This window comes from Lipotes vexillifer, unplaced genomic scaffold, assembly GCF_000442215.2.
Source record: "Lipotes vexillifer unplaced genomic scaffold, Lipotes_vexillifer_v1.1 scaffold1701, whole genome shotgun sequence".
Lineage (NCBI taxonomy): Eukaryota > Metazoa > Chordata > Mammalia > Artiodactyla > Lipotidae > Lipotes > Lipotes vexillifer.
Window position 1 is genome coordinate 294,905 of NW_006794217.1, and position 23,107 is coordinate 318,011.

The 23,107-nt window shown below is 54.9% G+C and overlaps 1 protein-coding gene across 2 annotated transcripts in view; it reads right to left on the reverse strand.

The window, feature by feature from the left end:
- Positions 1 to 23,107, reverse strand: part of PRKAR1B (protein kinase cAMP-dependent type I regulatory subunit beta) — a 91,932-nt gene that overhangs the window by 38,010 nt on the left and 30,815 nt on the right. For both annotated transcript variants that reach the window (XM_007467067.1, XM_007467068.1), the window contains exons 5-6: positions 5,409 to 5,470; positions 4,412 to 4,458 (exon numbers count right to left, since the gene is read on the reverse strand). In XM_007467067.1, coding sequence (XP_007467129.1) covers positions 4,412 to 4,458; positions 5,409 to 5,470 — 109 coding nt within the window. The remainder of the gene's footprint in view (positions 1 to 4,411; positions 4,459 to 5,408; positions 5,471 to 23,107) is intronic.

Here is a 23,107-nt window from a genome sequence, read left to right on the forward strand (position 1 = left end):
GCCCTGTCCCCAGGAGGCCCCTCCCACCTCTGGAGACGTCTCCTCACAGACATCTCGTGAAACAGGGGGAGCCCTGGGCGGGGGGGGCTGGAGCCTGGGGTGGGGTAGACCCCCCCCCAAGGAGGCCCTGAAGCACCAAAGGCCTGGAAGCGTCGGGGAGGAACCGCGCTCCTGAGCCTGTAAGGTCAGCCGAGGAGTGTCCTTTCAAGTGGAAATGCTACGTTCCACGAATAAAACAAATTGGGAGATATTTTTATACTTAGGAAAATGGATTATAGCTCTCAGTGACACACACACTGCAGCCAGCACTCTCTGCGTCTCTCTGGAAAACCGTAATTTAAACCAAGCTGATGTTTTTGGCATCCGGTCACCTGGCCGTCCCCCCACCCCCACCCCAGGGCGCCGTTGGTCAGAGGGCAGCATCCAGCCTGCAGAAGGGGGGCTCTGGATGACCACCCCCAAACCATGCCCGTTTAAAGGCCAGGATGGGGCCTCCGAGGGGGAGCCCACGTCCTGGGGGCTTCAGGGCAACAACGTGACAGACACAGTCTCCACTCCCGCCGCCCTCACAGGATGGGCCTCACTCAAGCCTTAAAAGCCACCCTCGGAACCCTCACAAGCGGCCAGTCCCTGGTCAGGGGTCACTCCCCTGCTCCCCAGAAAGGAGCAAACAAAACACGGCTCCAGGCCCGGGAGAAGCTGCAGCTTCGTGCCCAGAGCGGTGGTAACTGTCATTATTAGAATGCGTGCTGGTAGTCAGCAGCCCCCTTTTTCACCCCAGGTTCCTGACTGAGCATCTTTTGATTCCTTTAAACGTGGCCTCACCCACAAGGCTCAGGCCCTGCATGTTTATCGTGCACTCACGCCCACATCACAGGAGCTCCCTCTGCAGGCTTCCTCGCCCCGCCCGGCCCTCCCACGCCCACCAGCAGCTGGAAACTCTGATGAGACTGACGGAGGGGCAGCCCCCAAGTCACCGCCTTGTCCCATCCGGGCTGACTGTCCCGAATTGGAGAGTCAGCCAGAAAGTGGCCTCCACCCACAGTGCCCAGGCATCCGGGCTCAGGCATCTCACAGCTGCCTTCGTACCTGAGCTGCTGCGGGGAGGGCTGGACCTGCCTGTAACCCCAGCAACAGCAAGTGACCCCACTTCCCTGTCACACGGTCGCCTCCCCATGTCCCCCGCCTGGAGAGACCCAGCTCAGTGACTGACATCCCTGGGGGCCGGGAGGGGTCCTGCCCAGACAAGTGGGCCAAGCCAGCCCCTCCCCTCACTCACAGATGGAGGTGCGGGCCAGCAGGTGAGAGCACCTGGCACTCTACAGTTTGCTGGGACGGGGGTCCTGAGTCCGGATGGGGCGAGTGGGCAAGGACACCCAGGGCTGAGCGGTTGGGGCCAAGGGGACTGTCTCGAGGGACAGCCCCCGCCCCACCCCCCCAGGCCCACCACCCATCAGGTAGGGTTCCCGCCAGCGCTCAGCCCTGTGGCCGGTTGCAGCATCTCCGCTCAGGCAGTGGTGGGTCCAGTAGGCGCCCGCCTCTCACACCCTCCCGTGTGCTCACACCTTCAGAGGGGAGGTGGCCGCCAGCACCTGGGGCCATTCCTCCCTGCAAGGGAGAGGGCATCTTCACTGTGCACGGGGTCTGCCGAGGAGGGTGGTGGGAGGTGGATTAATGGGGACAGAGGGCGGGGCAGACGTACTGGGGGCACCCACAGGGCCTCCACCCGACCCCGCATGTGGAGTAACACAGAGATGCTGCCACTCCGGGCATGAGAGCCCAGGTCCAGGCAGCAGCCAGGAAACCACAAGGCTTGGGCTCTCGCATCTGCGTGGAGCACACCAGCCAGGGAGGCACATCTCACGGGACCCCGACGGTGGGCCCTTGAGGCTCCTCGAAAGACAAGGACAGGGCTCTGGGCCAAAGGTCAGCCGCCCCTGCATCTGCTCGCTGGGGAGAACCCAGCCTCCGACGTGCCAACCCCAGGGTCATTTCAACTCTCACTTAGCCACACGCTCTGGTGACATGAGTCGGCACATTGGCAACATCTTCGGGATTGAACTAGGGGAGTCGTGTGACTCCAAGGAAAGCAGAAGACGGAGGGCGTTCCGGAGGCTGGAAAGCAGGGCCCAATCTTTGTGGGACCCTGTGCACGAGGGAGAGCCCCGATCTCAGTCGTCAGCCCAGTGGCTCTGCCTGGGTGGGGTCTCAAAGGATGCATAGAAGTTTGCAAGTCAGAGCAGGAATAAGAACAGAGGGAAAGGACGGGTAGAGGCTCAGAGGCAAGATGCACACTGGGAATGTCCTTCCAGGGTGTCTCCCTGACGACTATGAACCCCAAGGGCAGGGGCCGCGTCCCCAAAGGTGTATCCTCAGGGCTTTGTAAGTGTCCAGCACACGAGTGCTCAATCGATATTTGAGCAAGAAAACAAGAAAGGGGGGACTTCCCTGGTGGCGCAGATTGTTGAGAATCCGCCTGCCAACGCAGGGCACACGGGCTCAAGCCCTGGTCCGGGAAGATCCCACATGCCGCAGAGCAACTAAGCCCGTGCACCACAACTGCTGAGCCTGCACTCTAGAGCCCGCAAGCCATAACTACTGAGCCCACGTGCCACAACTACTGAAGCCCATGCTCCGCAACAAGAGAAGCCACCGCAATGAGAAACCCGCGCACCACAACAAAGAGTAGCCCCTGCTCGCCACAACTAGAGAAAGCCTGCGCACAGCAATGAAGACGCAACGCAGCCAAAACTAAATAAATAAATAAATAAATTTATTAAAAAAAGAAAGAAAACAAGAAAGGGACGGAGGACGGGGGACAGGATGGAGAGTGGTGACAGCAGAGGGTCGGTCCACAAGAAGCCCACACAGGGGTCAGGGGCGAAGGAAGGACCTGGACCTGAGCCTGGAGCCAGCCGACCCCTCAGCCCCTCTGAAGGGGGCAGCTCTGGAGACACCGGGACGCAGCAGCCTCGTCGGTCTCCTCTGCTTCCTGGGCTGGTGGTGTTTTAACCCAACGCGGAGCCCACAGGAGGTGGCTCTGCTGGCAGCCTGAGCCCAGGTTGGAGCCGCAGCCTGCGCTCACCCTCCATCTGCCACCCACTCTGCGGCCGTGGCCGCCCCGGGCCCGCGGCTCCTGCCTCAGTTTCCGCCTGCGGTGTGAAACAGAACAGCCCTCGCCCCCAGAGGCCTGGTGCAGGCCCCCCCGCTCAGGACGGACAGAAACTCCGACTCCGTGTGCCGCTCGCCCTGAGGTCCTCGTGGTGAGTCACTTCCTGTGCCACCAGCTCCGGAAGCCGAGGGCCGCCCGCCGGTTCCCAGAACATGCGACCACATGGACGCAGACGTGCTGCTGGCGGAACAAGTGAGCAAATGCCCCCCCAGCCCCCCTACAATGGCCTGGCAGTGCCAGAAGCCGAGCCCTGAGAACTGGGCTGGATCAGCGCACCGGGGCGGCACTGCCAGACAGCCGCAGGAACCCCACTTCATGGGGGCTCGGATTGCGGGGGTGGCGTGTGGAGACCGCCAGTGCCCCATCCCTGCCCCGTCCCCAGCACTGGCATCCTGGGCCCGGAGCTGGCTCGGGGGCCCCTTGGATGTGCTCCGATAATGCCGGGACTGTGGAGTCCAGAACCCCAGGGCAGGCTCAGTCCCGAGCCCGGGGCGTGGGGGCCAGTCTGCCGCGGGGGCCAGCCATAACCAGACGCTCCTGGGAACAGGGGCACAAGCTGGACCGAATCAGGGCCACAGAGGAAACCTTGGGGGTAGATGCACTGCTAACGCCCAGCCGAGAGGATGACACTCATGGAGGCCGAAGGAGGAGGGGGCGGGGGGGGGAGGTTGGGGCAGAGGGCAGCACAGGCCCAGCCTCGCATTTGGAGAAGCCCACGCGGGGGGCCCAGGCAAGGACACCGCCATCCAAGCAGGGTGGGCTCAGCCTGTGGGGGCAGGCGACTGAAGGAGGTGCACCTCCCTCCAAGTCGGAGCCTGGGTCCCTCACTCCTGAAGGCAGGGAGTAGGGGGAGGAAGCTGAACGAAATCAGGGAGCATCACATCCCTGGGACGGACGGAGCCTGGTTCCGTCGTAAAGCCAGAGCCACAGGGCCCGCAGACATTTAAAAAGCGTTAGCACCCAGCATGGCTGAGTGAGCCTGCTGGGTCGTGGGCTCCTGGCTGGGGCAGGGCTGGTCAATCGGGGCCCCGGTACCGCAGTCGGCTTGTGCAGGAAGCAATCAGCAGCCGCCCTTCTTATTTCATTCTGTGCTCAGATATGCTTACAGTATCTTTTAAGTGAACTCTATCACTTCTGGATTCAAAAACCGGAAACGCATCACTCAGAAAGACGTCTTCTAGCCCTGAGCTTGTGCGCAGAGATAGGAGTTATTTTCCAAAAACAGTTCAAGATACTTACGTCCACTTCCCCTTGGTCGATTACGTAGAAGTTATCCCCTTCGTCCCCTACAAGAAAAGGGAAACAGGACACGTGATGCAAGGATGCGCAGTTTTGTTTTTCTTGTAATAAGCCACCTTTTGGCGTTGCTTCAGAGACCTCTGCTAAGCAGTACCAGGTCTCATCAATTTTAAAAAATCTTTAAATAAAAGCTGTATGTATGGAAGGTGCAGAACAGGACGGCCTATTTCACACACGTAGGGAAACAGTTACTGCAGTCAGGCCGACGGGCACGTCCTCTCCTGACACCACCATCTGAAATCCACTCCCAGCATGTTGCCAGGACTCAGCACAGCTCCACCATGTTTTTAATAACAAGGAGGTTACCGAAACATATTAACACATGTTAACTTGTTAAGTGGACTGTTCTGAAGCGTCATTAGTGGCTTTTCTCAAGACAGACAATGAGAGTTTTGTATAATGTACATTTTTTTTTAATGAATTTATTTATTTATTCATTTTTAGTTTTGGCTGTGCTGGGTCTTCGTTGCTGTGTACGGGCTTCCTCTAGTTGCGGCGAGCAGGGGCTACTCTTCGTTGTGGTGCGCGGGCTTCTCACTGTCATGGCTTCACTTGTTGCAGAGCATGGGCTCTAGGGCATGGGCCCAGTAGTTGTGGCGCACGGGCTCTAGAGCACAGGCTCAGTAGTTGTGGTGCATGGACTCAGCAGTTGTGGCTCATGGGCTCTAGAGCACAGGCTCAGTAGTTGTGGCGCACAGACTCAGTAGTCGTGGCTCGTGGGCTCTAGAGCACAGGCTCAGTAGTTGTGGCGCACAGGCTTAGCTGCTCCGCGGCATGTGGGATCTTCCCGGACCAGGGCTCGAACCTGTGTCCGCTGCATCGGCAGGCGGATTCTTAACCACTGCGCCACCAGGGAAGCCCTAAATACGCTTTTTAAGTGAATAACCCATTCTTCCCAGAGGGTTCTGGCCCCGGGGAGGAGCAGACGGGGGCGTACCTTGCTGTATGACGGTCTCCCCAGCGATGTGCATGACGGGGAACATGGCATCGAATATGTCGCTGGAAAAGAAAGCACAGCATGGGGGTGCTGCAGGGGCACCAGGCGACCTGCCCCTCACGGGGCTTCCCACGGCTCCTGCCCAGGGGAGACGACGACCCCTGGGACCCGCTTGTCCCTTGGTCATGACCTCCTGATCTGCACGTATTGGGGTTTCACAAAAATGGGATCACACTCAACAGACTCCACTTACAAAACGTAAAACAGATCGTGACTGTTTCCACGGGGACACGGCAACCAGGCTTGACCTGTTTTCTGCTTCTTCCCAGGTGAACACTTTGCATCTGAGGGTGTTGAGACACCAGATGCAGAAATGGGAAGAAAGCAGGCTCTGTAACTGCTTACTCGAAGGGCACAGAGGCCGACGAGGCTGGCTCGGGCTGTGCCCGCCAGGCAGCCCGGCCGTTCCATCGCCCGAGTTTAGTGTGAGACAGACCCACAGGCAGGATGGGAAGCGCAGGCTGCCGGGCAGGTGGGGACGCCCATCGCCCAGGGCATGTGTGCACGTTGGTCCAGGACACTTTATATCCTCGGGATGGCAACCAGATGCAGGGTCAGAGGTCAGGGTCTGGATCCCAAAGTGCAATGACCACGCTCGGGGATGTGACCCACCCCCAGGCACACGTCTCCCCAAAAGAGAAGCATGAAGCTGGGGCCCCTCAGGCAGGAAATGCACCCTGGCAGTCAGGACGCCTGCTTGCTGCCCGCCTGCCTGTTTAAAAAAGGGGATTCTTGGAAACCGGTCAGTGCAGGAGCCTCAGAGGAGCCCCAGGTGCCGGGCCCTGGGGAGGCAAAAGCAGGACCAGAGATCCAAACATCCCTGTGCTCGCCTGCTCCCAGGGCCCAGAAGACAGGAGTAAGTCTTAAGGCAGTTACTTCCCCTCTATTTAAACATCTCTTTCTCTCTCTGGAGGAGGAGGAGGGCAGCACCCCAGGGGTCTTGCAGGTGACCGCAGGCTGCGGGGAGGCGGGGGGAGAGGGTGCAGGTGCACGTCAGGTCAGAGCTCGGCTCTCAGGCCTGGTCCACGGGGACGCTGTCCTCCCGTGCGTGGCTAAGTCACGCTTCCACCTCCAGGTACACCTGAGCCCCACCTGAGCCCCGCCTGCTGCCCCGATCCCTTGGTCTCCTGATCAGGAGGGAAAACGAGCCGCTCTCTGTCCTGAGATGCGTGGCCTGGGCCCAAGGCCTCTGTCTGAGCAGCACCCTCCCTCGTCTTGCTACGAGGACCGGGGTCCTCAGACAGGGGAACCTCAGCTGCCATCAGGCAGCCCCTCTGCTGCCTTGGCCTCCCGAAGACAGGGGTCCTCTTCCAAGCCTAGAACTTTCCCCTTCACACCAGGGTGTGGCCTCCGATCATCCACGTGGAACTGACGTTTTCAAATTCACATTCAAGATGAGGTCTGACCCTTGAGGTCAAAACACCACAGACGAAGGGAAATGCAAATCAAAATCACGATGAGATAACACCTCACACCTGTCAGAATGGCCATCAGCAAAAATAACACAAATAACAAATGTTGGGAAGGATGTGGAGAAAAGGGAACCCTCCTGCACTGTTGGTGGGAATGTAAACCGGTGCAGCCACTGTGGAGGACAGTATGGAAGTTCCTGAAAAAAACTAAAAATAGAGTTGCCATATGATCCAGAAATTCGACTCCTGAGTATATACCTGAAAAAAATGAAAACACTAATTTGAAAAGATACATGCACCCCAATGTTCACAGCAGCACTGTTTACAATAGCCAAGACACGGAAACAACCTAAGTGCCCATCAACAGATGAATGGATAAAGATGTGGCACATATATACAATGGAATATTACTCAGCCATAAAAAAGAATGAAAGAATGCCATTTGCAGCAACATGGATGTAGTTGGAGGATATTATGCTCAGTGAAATAAGTCAGACAGACAAATACTATATGATCTCCCTTATATATGAAATCTTAAAAATACAACAAACTAGTGAATATAACAAAAAAGCAGCAGAGACTCACAGATGTAGAGAACAAACCAGTGGTCACCAGTGGGGAGGGGGGGCGAGACAGGTTGGGGGAGTAAGAGATACAAACTACTGTGTATAAAATAAATAAGCTACAGGGATGTATTGAACTATACAGGGAATACAGCCAGTGTTTAGTAGTAACTATAAATGGAACATAACAATTAAAAATTATGAATCACTATGTCATACACCTGAAACATGTAATATTGTTAATCAACAATACCTCAGTAAAAAAAAAAAGAAAAACCCACTGATGAATCCCAACTTGATATATTTCTGAAAAAATCATGCAAACGGAGCTGTTCCATTCTGGGCTTGCTATTTTCAGCCCATAAGTAGTTTAAATGTTCATCACAGCTATTCCAACAACACAGACATTTTGGTTTTTGTTTATTTTAAATCCAAACCCCACTGCCCAAGTGCCGTTTTAAAATATGGCTAATAAAAAGAAACGAAATTGGGTTATTTGCAGTGAGGTGGATGGACCTAGTCTGTCATACAGATACCGTATGCTAACCCACATATGTGGAATCTAAAAAAAAAAAAAAAAAAGGTTCTAATGAACAGGCAGGACAGGAATAAAGATGCAGACGTAGAGAATGGACTTGAGGACACGGGGAGGGGGAAGGGTGAGCTGGGACAAAATGAGAGAGCGGCATGGACATATATACACTACCAAACGTAAAATAGATAGCTAGTGGGAAGCAGCCGCACGGCACAGGGAGATCAGCTCGGTGCTTTGTGACCACCTAGAGGGGTGGGACAGGGAGGGTGGGAGGGAGGGAGACGCCAGAGGGAGGAGATATGGGGATGTATGTATACGTGTAGCTGAGTCACTCTGTGATACAGCAGAAACTAACACACCATTGTAAAGCAGTTATACTCCAATAAAGATGTTAAAAGAAATAAAATAAAATAAAGCTAATTCTTGACTTGCAAGTAACTGTTTAGAACACGTCTTGCCAGTAAGTTACTTATTTTGACCTTGGAAACAAGACCTTCGAAGCTACAGTCAAGCCAGCAGCCAAGGCCACCGAAGCCTTCACTTCACGCTGACCTTAGCTAAGCAGCAAAGTGCCTCTGAAAACAATTCTAAGGCAAGAAGGGAAGCCACCAGCCGGGGGAGGCGGGGGGGCCTCCCTCGACCCTGAGATGCACCCAAGCCCTGGGGGTGGGCGCTGAGTGTGCCTGGTTCCCAGCTCCTGGTGGCATCCACTCCCCCGGGAGGGCCACGTGGCCCCCCAACACGTTCCGGGGTGTGATCAGTTCTGGGTGTCACCTGCTGTCCCCACCCTGGCAGAAGCCAGACCCTGGCCCTGAGGCCTCGGGGGTGTGAACACATTGCCATGGAAACCGGGCCCTCTCCCACAGGCCATCTCTTCAGAATGAGGGTGAAGAATGTTCTCTGATGGTCAGAGAACACCCACTCCTGGGGTGAAATACCAGCCAACTCCTTCCGGCTTCTGTGATCTGACCTCAAACCTGCTCTCAGGGCGGGTGGCCTCCCAGATTAGACTGCGTGGGGCTGGGGACCAGGGGACGGTGTGGGATGGGCAGCCTTGCGTGGCCCCAAAGCCCACGGCCCAGCAGACTGGCCTCGCAGTGGCTCAGACCAACTCAGGCTGTGCCGACGTCCCACCGCACTCACCAGCCATACCCCTCTCCCCTGCAGGAGGCAGGTGCCCCAGGGGTCCCAGGGTCCTGGGGTAAAGGCCCTGGAAGCTTGCCCATGGGGGCGTGTCTTACAAAATGCCACTGTGCCCTCAAGCGACCAAGAAGATCGCCCGGGAAGGACTCACTCACCAAAGTGCTGCGAAGCCCTGGCGGCCCACCCTCCACGCTGAGCCTCAGATACCGACTCTGCAGCTCACGGGGCCGCCGCAGACCCTTCCAGCACATAGCATGGGCAGGCCTGTCCACGGTCACTTGGCAGGGCCGCACGGACCTAGACCCCAGTTCTGGGACCAGCCCAGCGCTCAGCCGGCCAGAGAGCACCAGCCTCCTTCTGGACGACGGGGCTGGTGGGAGAGACCAGGCGGCCCGCTGTGCTCTGGGTTCTAGGGAAGCAGGGCCCTTCCCACTCTCCCCGTCCTCCTCCTGGGACACCCCACCTCTGGCCCCCTCTCTAACAGTGGGCACATGTCGGGGGGACAGACCTGGACCTCTCCCTCATCCCCCATCAGTCTCCGGCTCGGCCACCCACTCAGCAGCAGACCCCAATGTTCCCGATGGAACCACAAACTGCATCTGGCCACGCCAGCATTTAGTGGGACCTACTAGCATCTTAAACCTCAGATGCAGATTTGTGCCCCTGAGTTCATGACACTGGTGATCTGCTCTTGTTGACAATTTCTCCCCCTTCTACCCACTTCCCCCGTCCCCCTCGCAATGGTGCTTGTTCTGAAATTTGAGGGATTTCCTTTTCATTGTATGCTTTCTCTCACAACATGGAATTTTGAGCTATATGCGTGTACTTTAAATTTACCCCCAAACAGCATCGTGCTACAGATCCCACCCTGTTTCTTCCCTTTTTTCAGGAGCACATCTCGGCTTTACTCAGACTGCCTTCTCGCTGTGCCCTCATGTGGCAAAGAGCGAGCATGCGAGGATCTCTGGTGTCTTCTTATAAGGGCACTAATCCCACCATTGGGGGCCCAACCTCCTGACCTCACCTAAACCCAATCACCTCCCAAAGGCCTGCCTCCAAATGCCATCACATTGGGGCTTAGGGCTTTCAATAAGTAAATTTGGGGGACACAGTTCAGTCCACAGCAATTACCTTCTGCCAAATAGTTTTTGGGTTCATATTTAGGCCTTTTGTCCGTGAGGAAGGGGATCTGGTTTGTTCTTCCCCAGATGGCTAGCCAGTTTTCCCAACAACACCCACTGATGGCTCCATCCTGGTATTACACTCACACAGCACATACTCTATGTGTCTGTTATGGGCTGATTTGCGTGTCCCTCCAAATTCATATGAAATTCATACAATATGCTGAGCAGCTTTCTCTTGTTTTCTATTTTCTGGAGCAACTCGTAAAAGGATGGACAGTTTGTTGACATTTGACAGAATTCACCCATAAAACCTTTGGGACCTGGGTCTCTTTGGAAGGGAAGGTCTTCGGTCACCACTGAATTTTCTTTAGTGCTTTACTGATGCTTCATGGGCCAATTTTGGCCCCATTTTCAAAGTTAGCCCCAACATTTAAAAATTGAGAGAGTAATAAATATCCAAATTTTTGGCTTTTCTTTGGGGAAAAAAAGGAAGATCTGGCAACGTGGGGCCTTTGTTCTCATGAAGCAAGAACTCAGCCCCCTTCCCACCCTGGTGGGAGCACATGCTCTGTCTGCCACAATCCCTACATCACCTGACCCCTGACCCCCAGCCTCCGTTTACAGCCCCTGCCTAAGGGGCTCACTGTCCAGTTGGGGGGACAGATGTACACGTGGGCCTTCATCACAAGGGGTGTGGTCATCCCTGCGACAAACGCTCCCTTGATGGCAACCTGGAGACCTGGTGCCACCCCAGAAGTTGCCTGGAGGGGCCCAGGGGCTGAGTCGCCCAGGAGTTAACCCACTTGTTGAATGGGCACACCTCACAGCACGATGGGAGATTAACCAAGAGGACCATACTCCTGGAACCCTCCCGATCAGGAGCCACCATGATTATTTCTGCTGGCTCCAAACCCTGTGCACACAGCAGCTCCGAGCCCCATCTCCCAACCCTGGGAATGATGCCAAAGGAGCACTCCGCGCCCCTGAGCTCAGCCAGTCTCATGATCCAGTTATGGCTCTTTTATTCCCTTTTATCGGCTGACATTTCTAATATATAGACGAACTGCTGCTGCAGGTGGCCTGACAGGTAAACATCCCCTGCCCCAACCCCTGCAAAGAAACCTGCAGAAGCAAACAGGTTGGACCAGTTCTCAGAGTGAGGCCACCCAAGTGCAGCAGAGGACAGAGGACGGGGAGAGAGCCCACAGCCAATCAGAGCTGCGCCTGCCCCAAGCACCTGCCCCCCCTTCCAAGGTGGGAGTGAGGATCCCTGCACCCCAGTCGCACATAAAACCTGCGACTCCCCCTGCCCTTCGCGACTCCAACAATCTGCCTCTCTGCATTCTGTAAATATGGGAACGGGGGCAGAATTCTTGTGATTTTAAGCAAAAGCGCTGTGACAATGACCCCAGGAACACCACCAGTCATAAGGAAAAAACTGCATTAGCATTTCCAATATTTCTGTGTCTTTATTTCTTTAAACGTTTTATTTTGAAAAACGTCAAACTTTCAGAAGCACGGGAGGTGGGGGACGTCAGAGCCAGGATGCGTGTTTATACCCCTGGCTGGTGATGTGGCGAGATCAGCTCATAACACAGTGCAGACGCTCCAGCAGCGGGTCTGCGCAGAGTGCACGCGTGTGGTGACAAGGACCCGGAGGGAATAATGAGAGATGTGGACAACATTCATAAAAAGGCCCGACTGAGTGCAGAGAACGTGTTCGAGTGTGTACAAGTGCGTTTTCTGACTTCAAAATGACGACACCAAGGGAAACAGTGCACCTGACATTGGAAACTGTTCTCAAAGCCCTACGCCCGCTGCCTTTGCCTTGGGAGAACTTCTTTCCTTTGCTGGCCTGGGCTCACGGTCAATGTTATTCACGTTCCAGGAACCAGCCTGGACCCGCAGGCAAAGCTCTGGTGCCTAAGCACCACGGGGACACCCTGTTTTCTGCTGCACATCACAGCCCGGGTAACAGAGGGGCTTTCGCCTACTGGGAGCCAGCAGCCCGACAGGGTGCCTGGCTTATGTTTAGGCTTTTCCACTGTTTGGGTGAAACTGACTGCAAGTTTCCAAATAGTTCTCTCTAAACAGCAATAACTCAAGCGTAGCTGTTCACTGCAGTGGACGTGGGGCGGCCCACTCCCTGCTGGGGCATTGAAAGCACAATGTTTATAAATTCCAGGAGCCTCTGCCTCAGGCAGCCCGGAGCCACCTCTTCTGTGGCTGGCTCCTCAATCCCAGTGCCTGGCACTGGAGGAAAGCACACAAACGCCTGGGGTTCCATAGGGAGCACATCCATGGTCCCAGGTGTGCCAGCTGAGTGTCACACCTGAACAAACTAATACAGGTGACTCACACAGCATCGGCCCTCAGACCACAATGGAGTTAAACTAGAAATCAGTAACAGAAACGTAACTTAAAATCCCAAAGGATTTGGAGATTAAGCAACACACTTCTAAATAACACGTGGGTGGAAGAAAAAGGCTGCAGAGAAATTGAAAATGTTTAACTAAATGAAAATGAGAACGCAACTTACCAAAATCTGTGGGATGCAGCAAAAGCAATGCTTAGAGGAAAACTTACAGCATTGAAAGCATACATTTGAAAAGGAGAAAGATCTAAAATCAATAACCTAAGGAAACTAGAAGAAGAAAAGCAAATTAAACCAAAAGAAAAAGATAAAAATTAGAGCAGAATTTAAAATCGGAAATTTAAATAAATAAATACATAAAATCGGAAATTAACAGAGAAAAATCAATGAAACCAAAGCTGGTTCTTTGAAAAGATCAATTAAAACCTATAAACCCCTAGCCATGGTAACAAAAAAAGGGGAGGGGTGGGGAGGAGAGATTGAGAGAGAGAGAGAGAATACACAAATAATAAATGTCACAAATGAGAAAAAAGACATCACTACAGATCCCATGGACATGGAAAGGATAATAAAGGGAGACCATGAACAACTCTGTGCCCACAGATTTGCTAACTCAGATGAAAGGGACCAGTTCTTTGAAAGACACAATCTGCCAAAACACACAAGAAGAAATAGATAATACAACCTATTAAAGAAATTGAATCAATAAATATTCAACTACCAAAACAGAAAGCACAGGCCCGGATGGGTTCACTAGTGAATTCTATCAAACACAAGTTAGAAATTACACCAATTCTCTACAAGCTCTTCCAGAAGTATTTAGAAGCAGAGGGAACACTTTCTAACTCATTCGATGAGGCCAGGATTACTCTAACACCAAAACCAGACCAAGATATTACAAGAAAGGAAAATTACAGACCACTATCTCATGAACATGCATGTAAAAATCCTCAAAAATATAGGCAAATCAAATCCAACTCTGTATTAAAAGATTTATACACCACAAATAAGTGGAATTCATTCCAGGTATGCAAGGCTGGTTCAACGTTCAAAAATTAATGATAATGCATGACATCAAAGGGCTAAAGATGAAAAATCATGTCAACAGATGCATAAGAAGCATTTGACAAAACTGAATACCCATTCATCAGAAAAATAAGAATACGGAGAATTTCCTCAAGTTGATAAAGAGCTCTGGAAACCCTACAGTTAACATCATACCTAGTGGTGAAAAACTAGATGCTTTCCCCCTAAGATGGGGATTCAAGCCAAATATATCCCCCTCACCACTCTTTTTCAACATCATACTGGAAAAGCCCTAGCTACTGCAATAAGACAAGAAAAGGAAATGAAAGGTATACAAACTGGAGGGAATTCCCTGGTGGGCCAGTGGTTAGGACTCCATGCTTCCACTGCCAGGGGCCCAGGTTTGATCCCTGGTTGGGGAACTAAGATCCTGAAAGCCGTGTGGTGTGGCCAAAAATGTATATATATACAGACTACAAAGGAAGAAATAAAACTGTCTGTTTGCAGATGACATGACTGTCTATGTAAAAAGTCTTGAAGAATCAACAACAAAAGCACAACCCATTGGAACTAATAAGTGATTACAGCCAGGCTGCAGGATACAAGGTTAACACGCAAAAGTTAATCACTTTCCAATATGTTAGCAATGAACAAGTGGAATTTAAAATTAAAAATACAATACCATTTACATTAGCACACCCCAAAATAAAATACTTAGGTGTAAACCTAACAAAATATGCGCAAGATCTGTATGAGGAAAATTACCAAACTGATGAACAAAATTTCTAAACTAAATAAATGCTGGGCCAGCCCGCTCTCCCCACCTCACCCTGTCACAGGGTAACAGCTGTGGTCAGAGCCAGAGTGAGAAAACCACTGCCCTCCCTCGACACCTTGCAAAGACCCTGCAGAAGGGGCCGATGCCACTTGGTGAACAGCCATCAGCAGTGACACGGCTTCTGTGGGCCCCAGGCCGGCAGTCAGAGCACCACCGAGGCAGCAAATGGTTCTGACGGAAGGATGGGCTGCAAACGCTCCCAGGTAGGCCCCGCATCCCACGCTGTAACCGAGCCTGGGGCTGGAAACCTCATCACCACCTCTGCACCGATGGCTCGGAAACAGGGCCCGGGAGCTGAGGGGAAAAGCCCCCGCGTGCAGCACCACCGGCCACAAAGCCAACCCTCCGCCATGTCGGGAATCATGACACTCGGGCTCTGGATCCTTCTCCAAGGATTTCATTCCTGGCGGAAGAGACGCAGTTGCCAGCCGTCCAGCGGGGCCACCCGGGAGGTGTCTGGGCAGCCAGGCCAGCGGCTGTCCCAGACTCGGGTAAGAGGAACAGCGCAGGAGGCAGCTGGGTCCTGAGACCCACAAGGTCTGGGTCAGCGTGGCCCCCCGGCTGGCTGGAGGGGAGCAAGCGTGTCCACTCTGCTGACCTAGACTCACTGGCTGTAAGACGGGGCGTCCTAGCTGACCAGCACAGGGGCTCCCAGAGCTCCCCGTCCCCGCCCACCTCTCCCGCTGCACAGCCTGCGCGAACCTCCAGCAAATCCTCAGCTCGTCCATCACCGCCAGTGAGGGTCCTTGGTCCCCAGGCTCGTCTGCACAGCAGGTGGTGCCCCGACCCGGCCCGGGTTGACCCCTAAGGGACCAGCGCTAGTCCTACACGGATGCCACATCTTGGGAACCCCAGGCCACCGTGCACTACAGGACGCCATCATCGCAGGGCGGGTGTGACCCCCATGTGAAAGCTGACAGCATGGGAGCCCCCTTCCCCAATGTCTCCACCCCATGCAGGCCACGCCCAAGGTCAGGAGTGGAAAACACGGGGTCCTGGAGGCCTTCCCAGCCTGGCTCCCTCCTCCCTTCTCATCACTTCCCAGGATAGGAAAAGTTTTCCAGGATAAAAGGCTTCTAGCTTATTTTAAACCCAGTGGGCCCAAGGATCAATCACAAGGTCCAGGCAGCGGTGCGATCAAGGCTGCCAGACCCGCTGAGTACGTGGGCGGGAGATGCCACAGCGCGTCTGCCAGATCCCTGGAAACACCCACACCCAGGGCTCGGGGGGCTGGGGATGTGTGTTCTTTCCACGACTGCTAAACCAATCAGAGGCTGCTTCAAAGGGCTGGACGCAGGCCTGCAGAGGGGGCGGCGGATGCACCCACCAGGGCCAGAGACCTGGCCGAGGCTGGGAGGGGGAAGGGCACAAACAGGGTCCGGCCAGGTGAGGGTGATGCTGGCGATCACAGGTGAGCGGCTGAGAAGTGCCAGCAGCCTGCGGGGCTGGGGGGTCTGGAGGGCTGAGAGCGAAGAAAACGCAGTTGGCCACGGCCCCAGAGGACGCCCGTGACAGCGCCACGTGCGACAGCCACAAACCAATGTGCCTGCCCTTCGTTGGGGTACCCTCCGCACATGTCCCTGGGCCCAGCACAGTCACCAAAAGGTCAGGGAGGCTGTGTCACCAACGTGGACAGTCTCAAGGACAAGTGCAAAGTGAGCGCCCACGTGTGGGACAGAGCATGCAGGACACTACGGGAGCCCACGTGCCAGGACAGGACGGAGCCCCGGAGTGGCCTGCAAGTGGCAGCAGCCTTTGTACCACCCCGACCAGGCCAGCACAGACCCCACCACCTGTGACTTCATTAAAAACCATCATTCTATTTATTTATTTTTCTTAATAAATTTATTTATTTATCTTTGGCTGCGTTGGGTCTTCGTCGCTGCGCACGGCCTTTCTCTAGCTGCTGCGAGCGGGGGCTACTCTTCGTTGCGGTGCGTGGGCTTCTCATTGCGGTGGCTTCTCCTGTTGTGGAGCACGGGCTCTAGGCGCACGGGCCTCGGTAGTTGTGGCTCGCAGGCTCAACAGTTGTGGTGCACAGGCTTAGTTGCTCCGCGGCATGTGGGATCTTCCCGGACCAGGGCTCGAACCTGTGTCCCCTGCACTGGCAGGCGGATACCTAGCCACTGCGCCACCAGGGAAGCCCCAAAACCATCATTTTAGACGTGCACGGAGCGCCACGTCTGGAAAGCCCGCCCCCCTCCTTTCCTTCGAGGGGCTGCTTGAGACCCCCGTACGCACGTGGACAGCAAGAGCTCACACGGAGAGCACACACTGGCTCGGGGACAATGCCTCCCGCTGTTGCCCAGCCCGACAGCGGCCCCACGCCCACACCCAGCCCCGCCTTGGGAGGCCATTCCGTGCCCCGGGCTCAGGTCCCACGCAGCCATCCGTGTCCGCCCCCAGCCAGCAGCCCTGGGCCCCCATAGGGTGGCAGCCCTGGGCTCCGAGGGCGGGTTAGGCCGGTGGTCACAGGGCACACGAGGTGAAGCCGCCTCGGTCTACGGAGGCTTCAGGCTTCAGGACGCGCCGGGGCCTTTCTTCACTGGTAAGGATCTCATTATATGCCGGCTGTATTTGTTTTTCCCCTTTGAGGCAATAAGACCAAGGGCACGGCCGCTTCACGCCGGCTGGTTCTCCCATGAAAGCGCCGGGGCTGGATTCTTCTGCTGACACTCCGGGCCCAGCCGCCGTGGCTTGACACGCTTGGCGGTGCCTTGTGAACCAAGGCAGCTAGAGGGGCCCACAGCCACCCTTTCAGGCCTGGGAGCCGCCAAGCACGGCCACAGGCAGACCCCAAACTCAACCCCATGCGCCACCCCGAGGCACGGCAGTGGGCCTGGCGCTGCCAGGGGATCGACACCTTGTTCCAGTCCTACCTGATGCTCACTGGCCAGCGGGCCTGGCGAGCAGCTTCCTCCTCCGTGAAATGGGCAGAGATGTGACCAAGGAGACGACGTGAGGGGATTTATCTACTCCTATCACCTACGGCTCCAGCTCTGGAATAGCCCCAAAGACCCAGTGCTGTCAAAACCCTCTATAAACTGCCAAGGCGTGAGGTCCAGGATGCATGCCAGATGGAAAAGGCGTGTGTTTAAGAAAGAGGGGAGGGGGTGTGAATCTCTGTGCACATCCGCTGCCTCACTATCTTACTTACCAATCTGCTATTTCAACACACAGGCAAATCCTGTGAGTAAAAGGGTCCCCACAGGCCTTAGGAAGGAAGCTGAGTGACCGGCGGGGACACGGGGTAAATCAACGATCCTGGGGACACACCTTGTTGGTGGGCACGGCTTTAGAACCATGTTAATATTTTACACAATTATAAAAACAAGACTGGGATTTGAAAAATGATACTTACAAATCAAAAGTAAAAGGCAGCAAATGAAGTGAAATGTGTATCCAATGGACAGCATTGCCCCCCAAAATGCAGAAGCTTCAGGGCAAAATAAGCCGGAATAAAATCTTAAACAGTTTTTGCTGATCATATTGGTGGCACTAGTAACGGTCTTGTTATTCTAAGGTCGGATGTGTGCATGTGTGTGCTCGCAAGTGTGGTGCAACAAAGCAAAGAATTCTTTTGTTGGTGTCATTTAGAGCTGGCGTTTTCAGCATGGGAGAAAAGAGATAAAGACATCAAATTAATCATGTTACATTAAAAGGAAGGAAGGAAGGAAGCCAAGCCAGCCAACCTGTAGCCCTGAACTGGAACTGGAAGAACCAATATGAACTCATGAAATATTTTATGTTAAAAAAAGTCCTGGCTCTGTGCGCAGAAAAAGCCCAGCAACAGTGACAAACGGAAGCAGTGAGCACCCCCAGTGCCCAGAACATGGTCTCTAAATACAATTTCCCACCAAAAGGAACCTAGAGTCTTTAGAGAAAAAACTGACTCCAGGTCTGGGGCAGAAAACATACAAGGTGAGCCGGCAGCCTCTTGAAATAGCAGAAAGCAAGGAAAATGACAAAAAAGGTGAGGCTCAGGTCAGAGGACATGGGAGCCCTCACGAAGAGGCTCCACCAGCCAGAGAGGGACAGTCTGGGCGTCACTGGGATAATAACCTCAGGGGATGAAACAACAAAGTGGACTGAAGTCGGGGGGCTGGGGAGGGACGGTGACCAGGAAGGGCATGGACTCAGGAAAACCACAACTAATGAAGGTCCGTAAGGGGGGTGGTCGAGGTATGACGTTTACCCGGCCCTGAAGTCTGGCACACCTCCCCTCCCCTTCCCGTGCCCACCTGCCCTGCATCGGCCCTTTTGTTCATGGCTCTGGATCTGCAGATGCTCTGGGTTCCATGTTCTATATTCCTTGGTCCACGGTCCATGTTCCACATTCCATGGCACCTCCTAAGCTGCTGTGAGACCCAAACTCACTGTCTTTCCTAATCTAATGGACGTCGCGTGGTGGGTTGGGCCCTGGCACTGTGGGGCCAGTCCTCCTAAGTGGGCTTTGTTCACAAGTCCACGTGGCCTCCCGCTGGCTGCAGGCGAGGGGGGAGCCCGAGGCAGGCACCCCAGGGCAGGGACAGGACACCCCAGCCAGTGCAGAAGCTGAGCCCTGGACCACCCCTCCCAGGCCCCCTGGCTCTCTCCCTCCCTCCCCTCCGGGGGTGACCACACCAGAGTCATCCCATTCAAAGCCCGGCCGTTTACACCCATGCCCTGGCCACCATCCAAGGCCGTAAACGTGGGCGTGTGCAGGGCAGGCCGGCCTCTGGCGTCCGTCTTCTATTTCAAAGACCCCCTCCCAACGTCCTCGAGCCCAACCACAGGGGCTGCAGTACCCAGGGGCACTGGGCTCCCCCCACCCAGACGCCCTGCTCCCTGGGCGCCTTCCCCACGCTCCCTCCCACCCCGATAACCCTGAACTCCTCCAAACCAGAAGCAGCCTCTGCATCCCACCCCCAGGATAGGCTCGGCACAGAGGACGCTGGGTGGAGGGAAGAGGAGCAGGGGTGAGGTGGGGGGACGGCACTCCCTCAAGAGTCTGGGTCCCCCTCTCCGGGCCCAGCATCATCCTAGGAAATCTGACGTGTAGTTTCTCACTTTTCATTTGGCTTCTTGACAGGCTGAAATCTGGAAGCAGGTCCTCAGAGGAATTGTGTATCTATCTGGCCAAGGTTCCCAGCGAGACCCCGGTGGAGCTGCGCTCCAGACCCAACCCAGAAGGCTCTGCGGCTTTCTCACTGGGTCAGGCTGGCGCCCAAGTCGTGGGCCCAGCTCGACCTCCTGCCTCCCGAGGTCAGCCCAGGGTGAGGGCACAAACAGGGCCACCCGCCTGGGTCTCCCCCTGTCCTCAAATGCTTAAGCCGCTCGCCCACCTTTGAAACAGTCGGGCTTAATGAGGCGCGAACCCCATAGCCAAACTCTCTAGCCACTGCTCTGGGCACGCCAGAAATCGGAACAGACTTCGAACCCGGGCTGTGTGTTAGCTAGGAATGTCGTGTCCCTGAAAGATCCCAGTGTGGCAACCATCCCCCGACACCCCTGAGATGTGCTGAGGGGTTTAAGGGAGGGGTCACGTCCTCCCATACGAAGCAAGGACAGTAAGAGTGAGCATCGGCGTCAGGATCCTCACAACGCTCAGACGCAGGAGACGTAAAGCAGACGCGCGCGCATCCCAAAGCGCCAGCCAGCAAGTGCAGGGGGCGGGTCTACCCTCCTTGAAACTTTTCTCTTTGAAATATTTTCAAAATAAAAGTTTAAAATTGAATCAAAAGGCAAAAAAATAGATTTCACAAAAATCTGGACTGTCAGCTCCTCTGGAAAAATCTGGTACCTGGCCATCCGGGCCCACTCCCCAGGGCAGGGGCCGCCACGCTGGGGTCCTGCTTGCTGTAGGCCCCGCCACCTGGTCAGCTTCCCCGCAGGCCCCCGAGTGTCCTGGACTCTGGGTCAGAAGCACGCTGATGCCCAGGTCTCGCTTCCCTCTGAGAACGGGGACCCGAGAGGGGCCGGCCACAGAGTCTGAGGACCTGACTAGCGGTGCACACGGTCAAGCCGCTCCCTGGGACACTGGGATGCAGGCCTGGAGCCCGGAAGGCTGGGGAAGTGTCAACCACCTCCAAGATCCCCTGGGACCCTAACCTGCAAACAGCTTCAGAGAAACGCCCTCTCCCCCCGCCCTGTGAAGGCCGCAGGGGGGCCTGTGAACAGGTGGACAGAGGGACAAGCAGATAGACGGGACCCTCGGTCTTCTGGGGCGCAGCGAGGTGAGGCATGAGGCTGAGGGGCTCGGCAGCCAGGAAGAGGGTCCAAATTGCAGCTCCCGGACCAGCTGGGGCCTGGCAGGCCAACCCCTGGGCCTCAGCCCGTCATCTGCAAAGTGGAGCGACTGACAGAGCCGCAGAAGCATCGGTGCCACGCCCAGCACGTGGCACGTGCACCAACGGCTACAACCACTGTGTCCCTGCCACCATGCGGCACTACACTCACCCGATGCCGGGCTCCTCCAACAGGGGCTTGGGGTCTGCTGCCAGCCCCGGCCAAGGAGGCCTGATCCCAGGGCCCCTCCTGCCCCACCAGAATGGCGCCTCCCTCTCTAACAGCTGGAGCACAGTGACCCCAGGCGGCCAGCACCTCCCAGCCAATGGCCACCAGCTGTAAGAAATAACACGGGGGCAGCCCGTGTGGCCGTCACCAGCTCCCCGGAGGTAACATCTTGGGAGGCCACAGCACAGCACCCAGGGTGCCAGCACTGATGCCGTCCAGATGCACCAGGACCCCACCCCAGTCCCTAACCCATGCTCGCCACCCATCTGTCCTCCGTTTCTATAACTCTGTCACCCTGAGAATGTTATTTAAATGGTCTCATGCAGGATGTAGCCTTTGGGGATCGGCCTCACTCGGCATACTCCCCTAGAGACTCACCCAGGCTGTCGTGTGTGTCAGTAATTTGTTCCCTTTTTTGGCTGACTGCTGTTGCATGGTATCCACTCACCCACTGAGGACACCTGGGTTGTTTCCAGTCTGGCACTATTACAAATAAAGCTGCTATGAGCAAAATTAACATACAGGTTTTCACGTGAACATAATTTTCCACTGCTCTGGGATAAATGCCCAAGAGTGCAATTTCTGGGTCACATGGCAGTTACATGTTTAGTTTTCTAAGAACCTACTAAAATGTCTTCCAGGCTGTAACAGCTGCCGTTCCCACCGGCAACAGACAAGAGGTCCATCTTCGCCTCATCCCCGCCAGTGGTTTGCATTTCAACCATCCTAATGGGTGTAGAGAGATTTGCATTTCCCGCTGCCTGAGGAGCTGAACATCTCCTCGTGGGTTTGTTTTCCATCTGAGTGTCCTCTCTGGTCGAGCGCCTCTTCATGTCTTTGCCCAGGTTCTAACCAGACTACTTGGTTTTATATTGTTGAATCATGAGAGATCTTTACATGTTCTAGATACCAGTCCTCGTTCAGATGTGAGTCCTCGGCTTGTCTTCATCCCACGTTCCGCGTGTCTCACGCTGCCCTCCCTGGAGGAGGTCACTGCAAACACCCTGTATCCGCCAGCCTTGCAACCCTGGCGGCACCCAAGTGCGCGTGGCACCCAGCAGGCACATAATAAATGCCGTGGAACGAGCGTCCCCAGAAAACCCCGAGTTCCTGGATTTGGCACACTGTCATTTAAATTTCAGTCCCACGCCCAGATAAACAGTGCCGTGCATGCTTAGCCGCAGAGTAACTTTCCCCCTAACTAGTCCCAGAGCCATCAGCAGAAGATGGAGAACATGCCTCACATAATTAAAAAACCATTTGGAGATCTCACCCTACTCCCCACGTGGAGATAACACACTTAGTTGTGACTGACAGGTTGTCCCCCGGGGGCTCAGGACGAGCGAAGCCCCCACCCCAAAGCCCAGAGCCCTCTGGGCTTGGACCCTCTGCCTCAGGGGTGTCCTGGTGTAGGGACGAGGCTCCCTCCTCACCAGGCCCCACCACTCCCGCCCTGCTGCCCACCCAGCTCCACTCCTGCCCCCCAGAGACCCCCAGGGCTTCCACAGCCAGCCCACCCTGCTGGGAACCTCGTCTCCTTCACGAGAGCATCGAAAAGAACGCAACATTGCAGGATTCATTTGCCAAAAAAAGGGCAAAACTTGTCCACTGAAAACGACAGAGGATTTCTGAGAAACTAAAGATCTAGATAAACGGAAAGACATTCCTGTCCATCACTTAGAAGCCTCAGTACTGACAAGACGCCAGTTCTGTATCAAATCGATCTATAAATTCAGTGCAGGCTTTTTAAATAGAAAGTTATCTAAAATTCATATGGAAATGCAAAGGCCCTGCAACAGTCCAGACGATTCTGAAAAAGAAGAACCGAGTGAGAGGGTTTACACGACCTAATTTCCAAACTCACTGTAAAGCCACAGCCACCGAGATTGTGTGGTGTTGGTGTGATGATATGGCACACAGGTCAGTGGGACAGAACCGAGAGCCCAGAAATAAACTCTCACATTTATCATCAGTTGATTATTGATGAGATGCCAAGACATGTCAATGAGGAAATAACAGTCTCTTCAACAAACGGTGCTAGGGCACCCAGACGTCCACATAAGAACACCACGGCCTCAGATCCCTACCTCACACCACACACAAAAGTGACTCAAAGTGGACCACAGACC